The following is a 20330-nucleotide window of genomic DNA, read 5'->3' on the forward strand; positions in this document are numbered from 1 at the left end:
CAAAGTGAATAAAACCTATCTCCGATCTGCAGCAAGTAGAGCAGGATAGTGTTCTTGCAAGTGCAAAATATTCTTCTAGAATCCATCCTTCTGCACAAGGTGTTTTCATCTCCTTTCAGTCCTCGGGTCTGCAAATCATGCTGTGTAGTTAGAAGGTCAGCATCAATTCTGGCTTCCCTCTGACTCCATTCTGAAAGAATCAATATGAAAGAGATCTTACTCTTAGCTTTCCAAATTAGTGCGCATGGCTCAGTTACTAAAGCAATACTGTCCCAATGAGGAAATGACAAACTCATTCTGAGTTATGGGCCAGTTAAGAGTCTCACTTATTTATTATTCTGCACAGTTTCATTTGAATACAATGATATGTGTTTTCTTAAAGTGTTTCCAAGAATATATACCTTTTACTTGCAATAAGAGGAAGCCAAACTGAGCTACAAACTAGGTAAACTGATGGAACCCAATCCATTCCATCTCCTGCAAAAGAAACTGATTTGTCTTTTCTGTTTAACTGTTAGATGAAGAATGAATAATCTGCTTTCATTCCTTAGCAATGAGTCTGAAAGAGAAATGGCAATATTTTGCTTTTGATTTTAATATTTTCTGTATTTCAATGTTTAAATTAAAATTATCCTTCCTAGAGCTTCAGCTAAGAAGTGATTTGCTAAAGTTTTCAATGTACAAACTTCATAATCAGAAGTCCTGGCAGAAGGATGTGAGCTTTTCTTCTGAAGGTTGCATGATTTACAATGCCTGATCTGGCTCAGAGAGGGAACATTGCCATTTTCTCTAATGCTGCAGTTCTCTTCCTACTCATGTTGTAGTTCAGCTGAGGAATGTTTAGACTAGAGTGGTAAATGTTTGAGTGTTAAGACCCTCTTAGGAAAAAAAAATGGATAAGGGACATTTAGAGAACATTTAGAGAAATAACATTTGGAGAAATTATTTATATAACAATAGACCAAGAGATCCTTGCCAAAATATAGATTAATTGTGCCAGACATGTGCATACAATAAAAGAGTTTGTAATCTGAAGGAGAGGTGTAAAGGGGTTTAAAGCCTGTATCCAAGAAACAAGTAGGGAAAGGTTAAGGTGCTCTTAATAAACCCAAAAAATCCTTCAGCGCTTACAAAGTCATCTGTTAAATGCACTCAGAATTGTATACAATCTGATGCTTTACAGTTCTACCTAGAGATCTCCACACATTTCAGAAAGCATTGCTTAATTTTCTAGAGAGCTTGTCAGCATTTCCTTATTTCATAAGCACAAAGAGATACAAAGATTTTTCCAAAAGACTTTTAGCAGAACTTCTGATGCCTGATAAGCCTGGAATTGGCTATAGGTTTTCTTGTTTGATTGTTTTGTTTTATTTAAAGGTAAATTTAAGTGAATGCATTAACAAGCTTTGCTACTGTGCAGTTTTTGTTTAGGTTTGGTTCTGTTTGGGGTTTTTTTTGAGGTTAGTTTTTTTTTCTTTCCTTCCTAGCCATTTGTCTTCCCCATTTTAGGTCCCTGAAAATGTTTCAGATGCTACTTCCGCTAAAGTTATTGATGTCTGCCTTTGTTTCCAGAGCAGAAGGACTGGAGACATCCATCTTATTCATATGTGAGTATCTCAAGCTGCAAACTTATCACTCTTTGTGTATAATTAGGTTTACAATATTAATACAGAATTTTACAGAATATACTTTTAAAAGTTAGATTTAGAACACACTGAGAGTTATTAAGGGAACAGCAGAGTATTTAAGGAATAAACAAGGGATCTCAGGAAGAAATTTTCATAATGATATATTTATATCTATTTATTTGTCATAAATGAGATCTATGATGCCAAATGTCCTGTGAACCGTAATTCTAGCAAATTATCTGGCTGTAAGGTGCTATTACTGATGCTATTACTGAAATTTGGTGGGTCAAATCCCATGGCTGGAGTGCAGCTACTAATGAGTGCAGGCTGTTCAAGAGGGGCAGGCAAGGAAGGAGGGGCAAAAGGGTTGCCCTCTACACCAAGTCGTTTGTGTGTGATAGAGTGTGAAGAGATCTCTCTGAAGAAAACCCATGAGCAGGCTGAAAGCTTATAGGTAAGAATTAGAGACTGAGACAACAAAGGACACCTTGTGGTTGGTCTCTACTTCAGGCTGCCTGATCAAGGGAAGCCTATTGATGAAGCCTTCTTGCTCCAACTACTGAGGGACAATAACATAGACAGTGGAATCAAGTATATCCTCAGCATGTTTGCAGATGATACCAAGCTGAGTGGTGTGGTTGACGTGCCTGAGGAAGGGGATGCTGCCCAGAGGGACCTCAACAAGATCAAGAAGTGGGCCGATATGAACCTCATGAAGATCAACAAGGCCAAATGCAATGAGCCAGCAATGTGTTCTCACTGTCCAGAAAGTCAGTCATATCCTGGGCTGCATAAAGGGCCACACTGCACAGAAGTATTCAGATGTTAATAGAAAAACTTCAAACTCATTGGCTTCAAGTTCCCTAAGGAAACTGAAAACATAGTCAGAGTTAGCTTATCCCTGTTCATTATTCAGTTAGCAACCAACTTGGAAGGCTGGCACGCTGTACCTCTTGCCATTAGGGGAAAAACAAAGTGAATGTCCTTCCTAGGATCATGTTTATTTTTAGTGCCGTTCTTTATTCCACACATTTATTTTAGCAAAATCAACATGTTGACTATGTCTTAGTGAAGCCTTGATAGTAAACGTGAACACTCCCTGCAACATTATCAGAACAGACAGATTTCTCAGACTCTCATCCTGTCATTGGACAAAAGCCCTCAGCTAGACAATACAACTGCTTGATTTGTGGGAAAGGCAATGTTAAGAGCCGTAAATTGGCATTAAATGGAATCAGAATTGTTTGCTCCTTTTCATCCCATTGAACATACAGACTGTTTGGCTGTGTTTATACTGCTGAGTTGATTCAAGCTGAATAGCACTGACTGGCTTGTGTCCACACTCCACAAGGTCAACTCCCTCTACAACTGACTTCTCTCAGTGACAGCTGAAGTGCTCCAAAACAGAGTGAAGGAGAGTACTAAGAATTAAGCAATGTGACAATAAGTGTGAATACCTGATCTCATTACTTGGTCCTCTTTGGTTTAGCAGTATAGATACTCCCTAAAGAAAAAATATCCAGTTGCTGTGAAAACTTAAAAACAAGCAATTGGAGCACCAGTGACGATGCATCCATTAGATGTGTGAGTCTATAAGGGTATGTGTCGCAGCCTAGGCAGAGGGCTCTTCCCTAGGACTGTCAGTAATATTCATGTCTGGAGAAGCAAAGCAGAGACCTGCCTCTCAAGATCATGGTCACAGCAGTCATGGATCACAAAGAATTCTGCTGAAAGCTGAGCTCACAAGAACCACATGCACCTTGGTATAGCCTAGGCAGCTGTACCTGCCTGCACCCAAGGGTTGGTTACCCCTTCTGCATGTATGTACACACACACACACATACATATGGGAGACAAAATTTATATGCCTATACATAGGTATACAGATAGATTTATGAAATAGAACTAGCACTTCTCTTGTTTATATAAAATAAAACCACATTGTGCTATGGCACTCAGTATAATTTTAAATTGCTGCTAAGAAATCTTCCCAACAATGGAGCCATTGATTTGAGTATGGTCCTTTTAAGATGTTGCCCTGGGCTGCTGTTGGAAAGCTGCTTTGCAGGCTGCAAGATATATCTTTTTGTTGTGTAACACCAAGGGTGGCTTAGGACATGAGGCCATCTGAAATACTGGTTAGTCTGGCAGAAGCCAAGCCCTACATGAGTCACACTTGTACTGTATCTTCATGCAATGTGGGGGTGGGACACTGGCACACACTATCTCCTACTCTCTGCCTAGTTCTTCCCAGCCCATAAACAACTGAGCTTGCGCCAGAATTAAGCTTGAGGGTGAACTAACACTTAAGTAGCATCGACAATCAGGAGATAACACTCAAGCACAGAAATCCAGCAGACACCAACAAGACAGTATAGATGTACTGTATGTTTGCTAAATTTGAAATCACATTTTTCCTGTGTTAAAACTTCCATCTAGAGTAACTCAGATCTTTGTAGTGGAGTTAGTTAGGTTGGATTGGAAAACTTACTTAGGTAATACTGAATTTCTGCCTTGAAATGTTGAGTCCAGAGACTAGAAAGGTGTAGTATCAAAATTCCACTCCTGTTAAATATTGAACATGCTACTCTAATATATTGATTTCCCTTGATATGCTCACAAGGTGATATGATATTGAAAATACAGCTAATTATCCCATATTGATGGCCAGATTATCTTTGTTGAAGTTAAACCATGTTCTAGGCATATGATCTATCTGCATGATGGAAAACCTAACCCCCATTCACAGAGCAGTAGGTCTGTGCCTATGTATTTTATTAGACTCCTAAACCACCTCTATAACTACACTGGAAACATTGTATTAGAGAGGATGTGTTTGGGCACTGACCTGTTAATGGTCTGTAAAGTTTAACTTGTGGCATAGTAACTGTCATGGTGTGGCACATTCCAGCTAGTGCTTTCCCAAACAAAGTCCAGGCCCAGCTCAGGGCTTGGCGTAGTCCTGGGACTTTTCCCAAATGCAACATGAACAGAGCCACCTGCTCAGGTGAGAGGAGAGTTTCACTGTGTGGTTGGAAACTGTAGTGTGCCACTTGCTTTGGGGGGCAGAGAATTGGCTCTTATGCATTTTATTTACTGACAGAGATGTAGTCAAACTGATCTATGCAGAGCCAGCTTAGCTTCTGAACACAGTGTGCTGGTTGCACATTAGGAATTAGGATGCAGAGATTTCAAATTTCCTAATTTTAGATTTGGAAACACATTTTTTCATTTACTTGTGGAATCCCAACACTTCAGTTACTCGGATAAAGGAGAATTAGCTGCAAGTGAACAAAGTTGTATCTACAGGAACACAACCATTTTGGCCAAAATATGCCATAGGTGCCTATACATTGGTGATAATCATGTCTGCATGTTCTACATCCTTTTGTAGCTATTTTTGGTCATCTCAGCTTGAGATCTAGTTTTTCAAAACACATCACAATACACCAAGAGAAAAAGTGAAGAAGTCAGTAGACCTCTTCTGAGTCTGCCTACAATGGCATGCATGTCATCTAACTTCTACACAGCTTTATATCTGAGCTCATCTGTAAGCTCTCTTTCAAGTAATTAGAAATGAATAAGTAGTTTTAGGGACTGATTAATCTGTCCTATTTTAGATACATAGGAACAGGTGAAACATACCTTAAAATTGTCTGTTTCTCTCCAGTTGTTATAAAGGAATCACATGGCAATCATCTCACATAATTTCTGCACATTTACAGGAGACATACATAGCTTCTAATTCCTCAGTCTGCAATGGTGCCATACAATAATTTTTAACATTTTCTTTGAACTTTCTGAATAAATCCATACACAGCAGCAGCAGTAGTCAATCAAGCCATAGCTTTTGCTTACGTGCAGTCCCCCCATGGTGGTCAGGCAGTGAAGGGTAGGGCCGCAGACCTGAGTGGGATGTAGGTGACACATGGTGGCCCAGGGAAGGGGGATACCTTGAGGGCCCTCCTCAGCACATGGAAAACACAGTGGCCATGGATCTGGTGTGACCTGGGCTCTGCTACAGCTGCAGCTTTATGGCATGTTAAATCTCTGGCTACTCAGCTGCCAAAGGAAACATGAGCGGCCACAGTAGTTGCGTTCTTTATAGGAAACGAATAAGCACCAAAAGGCCATCTGATACCCCACAGGCTAATGTGCGAGTACTGTCTTATTAAGGACAAAAGAGATATGAGGAACCATCAGATCTAGTACTCTGGCTTTTTAAAATATATAAATAACTCTGTCTTCCCTAACCCTTCAGTTTTTTAATTCTTCAGAAGAAAAAAAAATGAGTAACTTTGAGACTTATTTTGTTTAACATACCTTTCATTTAATAGTACTAGAAAGATTTTAAAATGCTGTATTAATTATGGGCCAGATGTTGTATGCAGGGACAAGCTAAATTGATAGGACTGTTCAGGGCTATAAGTGCTGTGCCATGAAGTTGTGTGTTTGTAGTCAGCTCTCAGAGGAAGGGTAATATGGCTACGTACCCCTGAATGAGAACTTTGACCCAGACACACTGAGAATATCTGTGTGATTTTAAGAGTTATGTTATCTTTTAAAGTATTTTCTGCAAAACTTCTGTAAAGGATTTACACTTTGGTATTCAGGAACTGAACTAGACATTTCAATTGGATTCACCTTGATTTGCTGCAATGTGCTCTGTACATTTATTGTTCTTTTCGAGTGCTGCTCAGATGCTTTTGTACTTGGTTTATAAATAGTACCTGAGATTTTAAAACCTTTCCAAAAAATGTGGACACAGAATTTCCATTAAAATGAACAGGAACTTTGAACCCTATGCCTTCAGGTGGCACTAAAACTTCTGAAGCTGATTTGGACTATTATAATATTGTACAAATAATTATTCATCTCAGTATATTGAATACTTTATTTCACCTTCTTTCCTTGCAAAATTAAGAAAAAAATAAAATTAAAAAAAGCACTTCTGATGAGGCAATGTATTTGTTTTAATTTTTGATTTTGATCAATAGCACAAAAGTCAAATTAAAGTATTTTGCAGAGACTAGTGCTACTTTTCAGAATCATCTTGCTTTTACATTCAAAAGAAAAGTAGTCTCCTGCTATGTTTTCTACTTTCCTAGCTCCATCCAGTAAGCCACAAAACTCAAGCTTTTTCTTGGCTTCCCATTGCAGAAGACACCAACATAAAACTAGGTATGTAATGATACTATTAGCACCATATAATAATAGATGTATCCAATATAGTATATATATACTATAATCCTTATTACATATTTTTATATACTAATATAAGAATATTGAAAAATAGATTCCATAATGCTCTCCTCCTCATGGTGCACACCCCCAAGATTTTAAAAACATGTGAGTAACAGATTCTGAGACATGAGCATCTGAGTTACTAGGGCCATCTGACTCCCCACATGGCATCTGATCTATTACACCTAATCTATTCTAGAATGTAATCATACTTACACAAATGGCCATTTGGATATAGTGTCTCACAATAATCTGCTTCATCTAAACTTTAAATCAAGAAATTTTGTCCAGTGTACAGTTTCATTTGAAAATCTTTGGCATGACCAATAGGAAACTTGAAAAGTGCTTTCCCAGAGGAGCCTGTTTGCATAAATCCTATGAGCCAAAGGGTCACTTGCAAAGAGAGATGAAAGAATTTTAGTATTTACTGCTCTTGGAATAACTGAACGCAGATGACAGGACCTCAGAAAATAGACCCTTGAGGTGTTCTGCAGAAAGATGGTACTGACTTTCTTCCTGCTGTGCTGGTGTTGGGTTGAAAGTACAGTTGTCTTTTGTGTGGGGTCTCTGTTACTCCATTAATGGCAGATGAAGAGCAACTTAGAACTGGTCTTGACATTTTTTTGTATATTGGATGAAGAACCGAGATGAACCACTCTCAAAACAATTTAAGCACAGTTTTCTGTACGTTATTCAGGCAAAGTTTGTCCTGATGATGTTCTCATCATTTGGGTTGCCATAATGCAAAACTGTGGTGGCTTACAAGAAGGCCGGAGAGGGACTTTTCACAAGGATATCCAGCCACAGGCAGCCATAAGACAAAAGGGAATGGCCTTAAGCTGAAGTAGGGTAAGGTTTAGATTAAACAGATTTACTGTGAGGGTGGTGAGGCACTTGCACAGGTTGTCCAGAGAGGTTTTGGACTCCCCATCCCTGAAAGTGTTCAAGACCAGTCTAGATGGGGCTCTGAGTAACCTGGTCTCAGACCATGGCAGGGGGTTTGGAGCTAGGTGGTTTTTAAGGTCTCTTCCAATCCAAACCATTCTATGATTCTATCACATTGGTACAGAATCTCTCAAAAAATATGTATCCCATAGCATTCTCAGGTGAAAGAAGAGATGGGACTAAGTCTGCTACAAATGCCAATAAAAAATAACACAAAATTAGGGGCAATATACTCTGTCCCACTAATATGCATGAGGGACAGTTGCATTGGACCCTACATAGTCAATAAAGTAATACATTTAGACCACAGCTGTGCTGAAGACAGTTCAGTAGATCTTGCTGTTGAAATTACCATGTGTACCCAAATGGTTTGTGGCAAGCTTTGCACCTTGCTGCAGAGTCTCCTAGGAATGGTACTGCTATAGCTAGCTCAGTTTCAAACTTGTCCTTTTCTTCCCTGCCTGCCAAAACTTGAATCCAGAAGTCTCTGCCTCTGGCCCTGCAACCATTTTCCATAGGTATTGGTGTGGCAATGGATTTAATGACAATATCAGAGAAAAAAAATAAAAAATAGGCCTAAACCAAAAGTAAAACAAGCTTATTTTAGCTGCAATCAGAAATTCTGGAGATATTAATCTATGTAGCCACCATTGACACATCTGGGTAGCCACTGTCTTGACATGCAGTGCCAGGAGCAGTTTTCTTGTTGGAAATGGTACATGTCAGTGCTTATTATAGTGCCATTTCCTCTCCTTTTCTGTCATACACTCATGGTCAGAAGAGCAGAAAATATCTACCAGATCCCTGACAAGATGAGAAGGTGAATGGGTATTGAGAATGGGATGCAAATCTCCAGAGACGGGGAGGATGGACAGATGAGGTCTGTGACTCCTTAAGTGGCCCAATGTTGGGCAATGGTTTGACTTGGTAATCTTAGGGGTCTTTTTCAACCTAAATGACCCTATGATTTAAATGTGCTATCAGACCTTGTGAGCAAGGGGCCTAATAGAGGTTCAACGGCACTGAGATTGGAACATGTGGCTGGACCATTGCAAAGACAGGAGACAGACTCAGGAGACAGCTGTTCATGTATTAGAGTAGGACATAAGCTCAGTAAGATTGGAGAAGTCTTTTATATTCCTTTTCTCTGTCCTAATTAATTGAATAATGAGAAAGTACAACTGCTATGACTATTGGTATATCTTAGAGATACATGTTACAGTGAGTAGAAGCAAGGAATAACTATTTAGTTCTCTGAAGAATATTAATCTCTGGAAAGATTCAGCATGATGTGCATGTATCTAAGTGGACAAATAATTCCATGACATGTGTAGAGGTCTAATGCCCGGAGCAGTCCTCAGATAGTGAGTTTGCCATAACAGTTTGCTCTTACCAGCAGGACCCTTTCTGTCAAATATACCTTTTTAAAAATCAAGGTGTGGGAATCTAATAAAGTGGCTCTTTTCATATTGATTTTGTCAATACAAAATATGATTTAAGAAGACACATTGTGGAGCTTGATTCAAAAGCTGAGGCTAGAAGCTTTAGCATAACCTCCTCCTGCACAGCCTCAGCCCTGCTTTTTCCACTCTGGGGCTAGGTCCTCAGAAACATGAGCAGTTTTCAGGGAGGAAGCTGGGTGATCCTGCTGTGAGTGCTGCAGTTGAAATGTGTGAATGGTGATGATAGCAAGAAGGGAAACTCAGAAAGGAATTGAAAACTGTTTTTTTGCTGCAAAGATTTAACATTGGTTTCATTGCTTTAAGCATTGCCTTGTCAGATCATTGCCCTCTGACAGAGCTTTAGTAACTGGAGTTAAACAAACTGTCTGGATTGTGTCTTCCAGTTTTTCATAATAAAGGAAGTGAAAAATGGTAGAAATCAATTGCACTTGGACAGGAAACTTGTAAAGAAGAACTTTCTTGATCGAGAATAAGTTTTACGGAAAGTGTGGCTGTTGTGGGAGATAAAGAATAGTTAATACATTTGGGGGAAAAAGAAGAATGAAATGTTCACATTTTTCTGTCACTTAACACCAAATGTTCAGCCCAAGGAAAAAAAGTATGGATTAAGCAGAAGACTGCCAAAGTTAGTTAAAGTTTTTCGTTCACATATTGCCTAGAAAATGTCATTCATTCCTATCCTAATTATTCCATATTTGGGCTGTCTGGCATTCAGTAACAAGTCATTAGCAAAACAGACAAGCTGCTATTGCAGTACAATCTGAACTCCTCTGGAAAAAGCTTGCAAAACAATGAAGGGTACAGAAAACATGAGCAACATGTTCCAATTTTCCCAGTCTCACCAGACAGAAAAGGTACATGATATAAAGCTAAGATAACCTGAATCCATTTGAAAATGTGTTTTAAAATTAAGGTAACAAATTCAGTTCAACTCTTCTGTAACACTGAGGCCAGGAGTTGAGAGTGTGTTGTATCATTTCTTTTAAACTCTACTAGGAGTTCAGGCAGAGGAGACCAAATAGAAGGTCTAGGTACACTTTCACCACAGGATTTAAGGATGATTGTGGCTGTTCACTCAATATGCAAAGACTCAGTTGTTTTGTCTTTTCTGGGGAGAAACGTGTCCCATTGTCACAGCGCAATTTGAACCTACCAAAGACGTTACTGTCAATCTTTACAACACCCACTTTCCTCCATGCTCCTGCACTGCACAGCATTACTCTCCCTCTTTCTATATGTAATCTGGCCGATCCAAGTTCTTTGCAACAGGAGATGTTATTTAGCAGCAATTTTCCATGATGTGGAGCTGGCTGCCATCTGAAGGTTTGCCTGACATTTCTGCTGCCCTGTCTCCATACTCTCAGGTGTTTAATATGATGTGGAAACTGACCATCAAATTTGGCATTGAGTGGCCTCTCATCCGACGTGCATCAGCTGCCTCGGAGAACACAGCTCACAGGAGTATTACTACAGCACTCAACATTTGATGGGACTGTGAATAACAGGCTAATTGCACTGTGTGCTTATTTATACCAGCAACAACACAGTAGTTGGTGCAGGTGAAATTGGGAAGTCACATGTCTTGATAATGACAAGCTGTCCATGTTTCACAGGAGTATGAGAAAGTGGTGATGACAGATGTGTGACACTTTGAAGCCAGATGCCTCCTGTATTCCAGATACGCTGTCCTTTAATCTCCTAAGAGTCGTGCTGGATTTTGCTGTGCTCTGTGTGACTTCATCTCTTGCTGTGACACTCCGAGACAGCCTCCTGCTGCGGAAGCAGAACTGGTCCGCAGGCTTCAGAGCTATGTTGTCAATACATGTGGATGGGCCAGTCTATTTTCTAGCACTGTGAGTGGTGAGTCTGGAAAAGAACCTCCATTTTCTTTTTACTGGTGGTCAGTCCAAATTGCCTGGCAGGATTATTGAAATATTGATTAATGGGATGTGCAATGACTACTAGGCTGTCGATGAAGAGCAGGTTCCAGGCCATGTCTTTATAACCTTTCATTTAGCACAGAGGCTCTAGGGCCACAGGAGGGAAAGTAGCTCTCAGGATGTTATTGTTATTCCACCCTCTAATGGTTCTTCTGTACTGGAAGAACATTCTTTTGGTGATTATGTATGATTTGCAAATAGTAAGCATCTTAGAGTGACTCAACCATGAACAAACATAAATATGTAAAAAGGCATTTTAAGCCATGTCCCCATAAACCTTTACATGTAATAAGCTTGAATGTGATGTTTGATCCACTAATCATTCTGAGACTTACTAAGGCCAGAAACATAAACATTAGTTAAGTGCAGATTGAGACTGCTCTGTATTTGACTAGCTATTTTCCTGAGAACTTTCTGACCTAAGTGTGTGACAGAAGCTTTCTTTTTTAAATAACTTTATGAATGTTTGCTGGCATGGCAAACCAAAGGAACAAGATACAATAGCCTCTTGGTATAAATCTCTGTTAATGAGATCAGGACTAGAAACCTCATTGTTCAACTCACATTCTGTCTGAACGCAATCTGCTTCTCAAATTATAAATCAGGGGCAAGACACTGTACCATTGTGTAACCCTACACCCCAGCTCTGGAATGTTTCCTAGTCACAAGAGGATTGTCATCATTTCAGTTACGAGAGAACTATCTAACAGGCTTGGGCCATATTTGGTCTACAAACCCCCTCCTTGAATGAAGACAAATACCCCCCACTTGCAGCAGGGTATTTTTTGTAGCAAAGATACAGAAGCATGCATTATAGTGTGCCACATCTTGGAATCTAGAAACAAAAGAAAAAAGCACTGTCAGAAGCAGTGCTCATTACTAAAGATTAAGAATATGTTTATATATATTCTATATATCTCCATCCCTCTAGAAAACAAACCCACATATGTGTAATAAGATCATAGAATTGAAAGGTTTAGTTCTGTCTGCAAAGGCTCATCGTGTGTGCGAAGCCTCTGCCATCCCATAACACCTCACAGCACATTCTGCTTCAGAAAGAAAGATCCCCTCTAACGATCTTAGTCAGAGAGAGGGACTTAGTCACAGGATGCGGATGGTGCAGTAATTTCAAGAGCTCTGAAGGACATAATTGCTTCCACATTTTCATTCAGCTTTCTAGCAATCCAAGAAAATGGGGAAAGACCTACTATATTTATTACTGGCTCAGAAGCTGTATAGAAGATCCCAAGCTCACTCATCAGCTCCACCAAATGTAACTCATTAAACACTTAACCTTAATGCACAACCTTTCAGCCAAGTCACCTTTTGTCTTTGGTAGGACTCAGTCTACAGGAAGCGGAAGAGGTTCTCCCTTAGTACCCTGTGCTCTGTCTCCCTAGTTCTTCCTGCTGTTCAGAGCAATATCATGAAAAGCCTGTGTAAATACTCATCCTTCCCATTAAATCCCCACTAGCTGAAACCTCCCTGTGCTGCTCTCAGCTACTGAGAACATCTGTGTTGGTACTGCCTCAGCAGCTGTGCAAAGCAGCACCACATAGCTCTGTTCTCCAAAGGCAGACCATGGGCATGGGTTCACTGGACAACACAGAGATCAGTGCTGCAGTATGAATAACCAAGAGAAAATAACTCCAGCACACTGACCATATGACCTCTGAAGGCTGTGTTCCCTAGTGCCAAACCCTTTGCCTACAGCTGAAAACAGAATTCAGGCTGCTTGATTGTGCAAATTTTGCTTTTTATTAGACAGCCAAACTGAGAAATCAGAAGGGGAAATAATTTCCACAGGCAAGAAATTACCAAATTGGTAAAAGTGGACCTAAAACTAAACATTTCACATAGCTTTTGACTAATTGGATTAAGCTAGTCTCAAAACCTTACCTTGAAGTGAAAAGTCACATTTTTATATACAAACAGAAATATTTCAATTTTTCTGATTTTTTTTCTTTGATCAAAACTATAAATATGAATTATTTCAGGAACATTTCCTTCTTTAGAAATATATGTTTTCATTTATTCGGTTTGCTTAATGTCACAGCTCTTCAATGACCATCAAATAACAGACAATGGTCCATTCTATCAGCATTTTTACCTAACTACAGGATGGCACAACCTTAAAGAAATTCAGGATCTTTTAGATTCTCATCATGGCCCAAGTAGGAAGATTAAATATGAACAGACATTGCTAAAAATTGGATTAACAGCATAAGAAAGTAATTTTTTTCCTTTTTCCCTTCCCTTCCCTTCTCTTCCCTCCTCTCCCCTCCCCTCCTTGTTTTTTTCTTTCTATTTTTTTCTTTTTCCTTTCTGTTTTTATTTTCTTCTTTGTTTCTTTTTCTCTGAAAGAGCACAAACTATTGGATACAGATTAAATAAAAATGTTGAACAATTGCTTCCTTCTCCAAACAAGAACAAAATTAATATATACAATTAATAGAGACTTTATATGTAGATTTGTGTCACCCACAGCGACTTCTGTTGTCTGGATCATGGCCACCATTGTTGCTTGCTTGGGATTTATATTAAATATTGAAGGAATCCTGCAGCTATGATTTGAAACACAATTCCAAAATTGTCATTCCCATTTTGTCTGCAGAATTTGACAGTATCAGTCATGTTCTCCTCCCAGCAGCAGCGCTTTACCACAGCTGCTGCCACACAACTCAAGACTTGTGTACTATATACTGGCCTAATACAGGCAAATGCATATTTTGAGGGTGCACTTTAGTCTCAAATGCTTTGAAGCACCCTCAGTCCTAACAGCCTGTGGTTGTACAGCACAGGAGTATTCACTGCTGCAATTCTACACACACTTTGGCTGCCCCTAAACAATGTCATAAAGGTTTACTTGTGCCTGTTTTGGCTGCAAAACCTAGTGTTTAAAATTCTTGAGGCATCAGTTACAGGTGTCAGTAGTGGCTCTGCAAAGGCCTTCAGCCCTTCACAAGGCTACAGTTCTGTTAGTCTGTGAATTTTGTAGCTACAGAAAATGCTTTTTCCCCAGGAAAGCAAATTGGCCAGGAGCAGTGGCTGGAGAAGGAAGGTCTCTTGCTTCTCCCAGCCCCCCTCTTCCCTCCCATTACCACTGCAGCTCTTGCCACCACCAAGACATTACCAATGAGCATAGGCAAGGACCCTGCTGCCTTATGATCCTGGCTGGCAGAAAGTTCCAGAAGAGAATGGAGAACCAGAGCCTTGTTCAGAATCCCCAGGCTGCTGTGGCAGCTCCAGCTGCAGCTCAGCCTATCCCTGTCTCGCTGCCTGTCCCTGCCAGCATGGAGGACTTGTCATAGTCCCCATGTGTCTGCAGCTGCACCCAGCCCTCACATTCACAGCACCATTATGCCTGTCACTACTGCCTCCCATGCCAGCAGCAGGCCTCAGGTCTGTTGGCTCCTGCCATCCTAGAACCTAGCTGCAAGTGCTGGAGTGGATGGTGGCTATTGGCTGTGGTGCCCTCCCAGATGTGGAGGTAGATAATATTCTTCCTGGCACGGGAGGCTGCTGCACAGGTGATGGAGAAGAAGGTGGACTGTGTCAGAGGCACTTTCACGCCCTGCAAACCCCTGATGGGGCATAAAGGTTGCGTTAACATCAACCTCTTTCTTCTAACCCTGGCCTTCTCCTGGCAATGTCTGCACTCGGGAAGCTGCTTGTCAATCACACTCTAATCACACTAACTGCTCTGCTGCCGTTTGCAACCCATTTGGGACATTCTCCCAGGCTACTGCCTTGTATGAGCTGATGGCAAAAGACAATGCTGCGTGTACACCACTATTGTAACTTTTCCTGAGTTAAGCTGTAAATGGGTGTGTCATCACATACCACACACTGTGCCACAGAAGAGCTGTGGAGCTGCCATCTCGTGCTGAAATCTTGCCTTTATTTGATATGGGAGCCTTACTGCTTGCTTGCAGATGCTTATTTTTTTGGGACCATTTCCATGTCATTCTCTGTAAAAGTACCAAGGTCTGCTTGCACCTGAAACCACGGGTGTTCAATCAAGTTGAAAGTCAGAGACGTAGGTACAAATTTAAAGAAACTTTGTGGGTGTTTTGAATTTAGGCTCATACTGGAAACCATAATGTTAAATTGGTTTTCATACTAAATTTTTATCACAGGAACAATATGGATTAATTTATTTTAAAAAGCAGTTAAAATGGTAGGTGGAGTGAAGGTACCCAAATTTTGTATGTTCAGTTCTACACCAAGCTTGTTGGTTTTACCATAGTTAGTTTTCTTTATACTTGAAAAATAAAGTTAAGGCTTTTTTTTTTTTTAAATTTTGTGTGTTGCATAGAAAAGCCTGGAAACACCAATCAGAAGAATAACCATCAACTAATTGGAAAAAAGGACCCTGTTGGCTTTTCACAAGTGCTCAGAATCCAGATGCTGCCCCTGGGCCCACTCTAGTAGTGCAAATTCATGATGCCCAAGAGTCACACTGTTCAGTCACCTAAACAAAAACCTATGCTTCACTATTGTCAAAAGAGCCAAAGTCCCCTCAGAAACAAGGTTATCATCTTTGAGTTGAAGCCTGTAACCCTAAATAAAAAAACTAAGTTGAAAATCTTTTCCTAGAAACGTAAATGCAGGCAACCTGTTTTTGAAAGAATGTCTCCACGTAATTGAGGAAGCTGACTCATGGTCTTTACTTCTGCCACCTAAACTGATTAACAGGAGTAGAAACCTGGTTAAGCTGGTGCTCTGGCTTGCTGACTATCAGGATGGCTTTTGATCCATGGTCTCTCGTATTTGGATTATTTGCTCTCCCCTCTCTTAATCTCTGTGGGGAAACCTTCCTCTGCTATTTAAATATGAAATTCTCACCATACTGGAATGTCACAGGGTACTGCTTACAAACAGAGATGTCAGGGCTCAGTATTTCAGTGCGAACCAATGTTGAGTTCCAACTCAGAAGGCCCTTTGTTTATTTTTTTCATGTCTTTTGCTGGAAATTCTACAAGTATTTGATCACCTAAGACACCGTAAGTCCTGTCACACATCAGAATTTTTAGACATGTGGACTTCAGCTATACTTTCCCTTTTCTGGCAGCAGTGTCAGTACAGATGGCAACAGTGATTAAAAGACACCAAGTTTCTTAAATTTTTATGATTAAATACAGTTTATATTAAGAGGCTCCAGACTGAAGTCAGCCCCTTTAAGCCTGTCAGATTTTTCCTCCAAAGATGTTGGAATGCCTAGCTAGAGGAGAAAGGTTATTTATTATTTATTATTCCATTCTTCAAAACATTGTATCAAAAAAGAAATCAATCTTTCCCTAAACATTCTTTGTAAAATTTCAGCTGCTAACTATTATTTGCATATGTAGCTCACCTTAGTCTTGGTTGACACAACACACCAGCAGGTATCTCTAATCCCTGATAAACTGTCCTTTGTTACTATGGCACGTTTTTCTCTTCTCTTTTTCTTACAGGTTGGTTCCCTCCTAAGCAATGGCAGCACTTTTTACAGATAATGGTATGATGATCTTGGTAGTGTGATGGGGAACAATAAAGTTTTAAAAATACTTTTGCCAAATAAACATTTAATAGCTTCTTTTGGGAAGATGCATTCCACTTAGAGAATACCAGTATTCCTCGGGGGGCATGTTCCCATGGTTGCACTGTTATGGAGCTCCTTAAATAAAGCTTTCCTAAGTTTCCATACTCTTTGTTTCAAAGACTAGCAATGACACTGTGTGGGGTGGAAGTCCCATTCTTCCACCACAGCTCTGGTGGAAGTATGGGACTTAATTCCTCAGACAAACCCTACCCTACCCTACCCAATTCTTACTGTATACTTCTACGACCAGAAAATCAGGCATCTAAGAGGGAGTTATAAATCCAGAGATTTAGTAAATTGCTTTTATTGCTTCTTGCAGCTAATTATCAGCCCAGAACTTTTTTCAAAAAAAAGTGTGGATATGGCACTTGGAGACTTGGTTTAGTGGTAAACATGGTAGTGTCAGGTTGGACTCAATGATCTTAGAGGTTTTTTCCAACCTAAATGATTCTGTGATCCTATGATTCTGTGAATGTTTATCTACTTTGTACTGAAAGAGCAGAGGAAGAGCAAACAGAGGAAGTTAAAAAGTCACCATTTCTTTGCACTTAACTAACTTCACAGATTTAGGTATCGTGCTGGTTAGGGCCTTTAATCTAGAACTGGTATAACAACTCAGGCAGGTTTTTTAAAATTAATTTGACAGTAAAGTGCAGAATAAAACAGACAATTATCTTAAAAATGCTTGCCAGCCAACTAAATTCGTTATTTGAGTTTTGCTTTCTTCTTTATTTTGTTGCTAATTTTGTAGTGTCAAACAGTATAGACACTGCATATAAAGCACATAAAGCTGCAAGATCCTGTAGCAGATAATGTCAGTGTCTTCTGCACATTTGCAATGGATTGCTAGCTGAGGCACTCTGGCACTGCTCTGAGGCCATTGCAGGGTTCACCAAAAGGGAGAACATGCATTGCTGAATACTCTATAATAAAAGGGAGAATAATGAGATATACATGTATTTAAACAGAAATGTGATTATGTATAACATTCAAGAAATATCATTTGGTGGTATCATGTGATATGTTTTCCATTGTATAAACAATTGTGTACCTTCACCTGGATTTAGAGGTCGGTATTACAGAGTACAATGTCCTTCACAGAAATTACTGAGTGAATATCCATACTTTATTAGAGTGCTCTGAAACGAGGAGAGCTGAAGCAAGGTGTTCTCTCGGTAAGTAAAAATTCCAAATCCCAGTGTTTCTCCTATCATAGTTGATGAAATCTCATTCATCTGTACTTTTTCTGAAGATGGCTACTTGTTTGACAGTTCACTCTTATCACTAAGAAGAATTTTAAACGAGTGGCTGAGATCTGAATGTTTATCTGCAGTTGGACACCTGTTTAAATGTTTAAGTATATATTTGTAGGGAAAGAAAGGTCTTAAATGTCCATCAGAGAACTTACAGTTCCAGAGACTGGACAGCCTGAGTAATATGTAGTGTTTATATCTTATTTGCGAAACAAAAATTTTGTAGATGAAGAATTAGTGGGAGAAAACTTTGTCACGGACCAGCCAGCCAAGGAAAAACACATTGCTGAGAGGAACAGATTTGTTTCCTGGGATTTTTGTTTGTTTGTTTGTTTTTGGTTTTTTTTGTTTTGTTTTGTTTTGTTTTAATGTAGGACAGACTATGAAGAAAGGACCAGAGAGCAAGCTCAAAAATGTGTTAGTAAAACACAGTTAGATCCAATAAAGGTAACTCTGCTGAAAAATGCAAAATTTAAAAGATGTTTCGCCATAAAACACTAAATTTATAAGACAGGAGGCAGAAGAAAGGCAGCTGAGATTCTAAGTCACGCCTATTACTGAGGTTCACAAGAAGAGACGTAATGATGTACCTGTGGTCTTTTCACAGTTCCACTTCAAAACCAGGCAACCATTTTGAATTTACAAGCTAGGATAATTCCTGGGGTGTTTCAGTCTCAAATTCAGTAAGTTGCAAAAGCCTTATTGTAGGGAACGTGTCCCGAGGTGCAACAGGTAGGCACCGAAGCTAGGGGACATGCGTAGAAACAGACACTCATATTGGTTAAGAGTCATGTGGGAACAGGGTATAAAGGACCGCGCGTTGTTTGAATAAACCTCTTTGTTTACCATCTCACAGGGAGCGTGACATGATTTCTTTATTATATAAAGGCAGCGTGCACACGTGCACGCTACATCTGGCGACCCAGGTGGGACCGAATCTACATTAGATCAGATATTTTAAACCTGTACCAGGTATTATCGGTGGATTTCCGGTTATCACTTTAGTTTTATAAAGTGGGAGTCCTTTACCGAAAAAAACATAGACATCTGTAAACGTTGCCTTGGGGTAGACCAAGGAACGAAGTTTAGTGAGCTCAAAAAAGTTAGGAAAGTGCACGGAAATAGGAAGAAAGAAGAAAGAAGAAGTCACCGAGAAATCGGACCGGGCGGGCACCGGAGAGAGAGTGGAGAGGACCAAAATAACATCGCAGCGGTGAGTGAGCTGAGAGGCAGCCCAGGAGGCTAGAACTGCTCCCTGACCGGCAGCGTGACCGCAGCCCGGAGCCCCGAGCCGTGAGACGCGCTGAAACCGCGGGGAAGCCCCTGCCGCCCCACCGCCGCTGCCGCGGCTGAAACAGCCACGCGAATCGGCGCCGCAGCTGCCCGATACCACCCCAGCCACGCCGCCCGGACCCCCGCTTTGGCTGACTGCCTAGCAGAAAGCCCGCAGCTCCACGCCACCCGTGAGGAGTGGCTGAGGGAGTACAGTTGTTTAGCCTAGAGTAAAGGAGGGTTAGAGGGGACCTTATTGTTCTCTACAACTACCCGAAAGGAGGTTGTAGCCAGGAGGGGGTTGGTCTCTTCTCACAGCTAACAAGTGACAGGACAAGAGGAAATGGCCTTAAATTGTGTCAGGGAGGTTTAGATTGGACATTAGGAAGATTATCTTCATGGAAAATGTTGTCAAGCATTGGAACAGGCTGTCCAGGGAAGTGGTGGAGTCACCACCCCTGGAGTAGTGTAGGTGTGGCACTTAGGGACATGGTTTAGGGAGGGACTGGGCAGTGCGGGGCTCACTTGATGATCTTACCGATCTTTTTCAACTTAAACAGTTCTATGATTCTAAGTATATATTCATGCGTCTATAATTTTTCTTCAGTATAAATACATACTAAAGGAGAAGACCAATAATACAGAATTATAAATACTAACTCTTGCATCATAAACTGAACATTTGAAATGTAAATGTTGTACTTCAGACACTCATCTACCTATTCATTTCTTTGCATTCCAGGCATCATATTTGTTTCAAACTGACAAGATCTAGAATATACGAAACAAAATACAAACACCTATTGAAGAAAGGTAATACCTGTCACTTATAGAAAATGGTATATCTTCAGGTCAAAGTAAGAATTCACTGCAGTAACAATTATTTTATGCATTGCCATGCATAATTACCCCTTTCCTCCTTGTGTTATTAAGAAATACAAATTATTTATAAGTTATATATACTTCAAACAGACCCTACTAAATTACTGTTCCTTAAAAGT

The 20330-nt window shown here is 40.1% G+C and overlaps 1 protein-coding gene and 1 long non-coding RNA gene across 2 annotated transcripts in view; one reads left to right on the forward strand and one right to left on the reverse strand.

Moving 5' to 3' along the window:
* The first annotated feature begins 13277 nt into the window (after positions 1-13277).
* Positions 13278-20313, forward strand: LOC113964735. The gene is made up of 3 exons (XR_003533276.1): positions 13278-13394; positions 18665-18740; positions 20072-20313. It is a non-coding gene; the product is annotated as an uncharacterized LOC113964735 (long non-coding RNA).
* CEP126 (centrosomal protein 126) overlaps positions 17506-20330 on the reverse strand; it is a 35688-nt gene continuing 32863 nt past the window's right edge. Inside the window, exon 11 of the mRNA XM_027677358.1 lies at positions 17506-17727. Within this exon, the coding sequence (XP_027533159.1) occupies position 17727 (1 nt within the window). The 3' untranslated portion in view covers positions 17506-17726. The remainder of the gene's footprint in view (positions 17728-20330) is intronic.

This window comes from Neopelma chrysocephalum, unplaced genomic scaffold, assembly GCF_003984885.1.
Source record: "Neopelma chrysocephalum unplaced genomic scaffold, ASM398488v2 Primary Assembly neopelma1_43, whole genome shotgun sequence".
Classification (NCBI taxonomy): domain Eukaryota; kingdom Metazoa; phylum Chordata; class Aves; order Passeriformes; family Pipridae; genus Neopelma; species Neopelma chrysocephalum.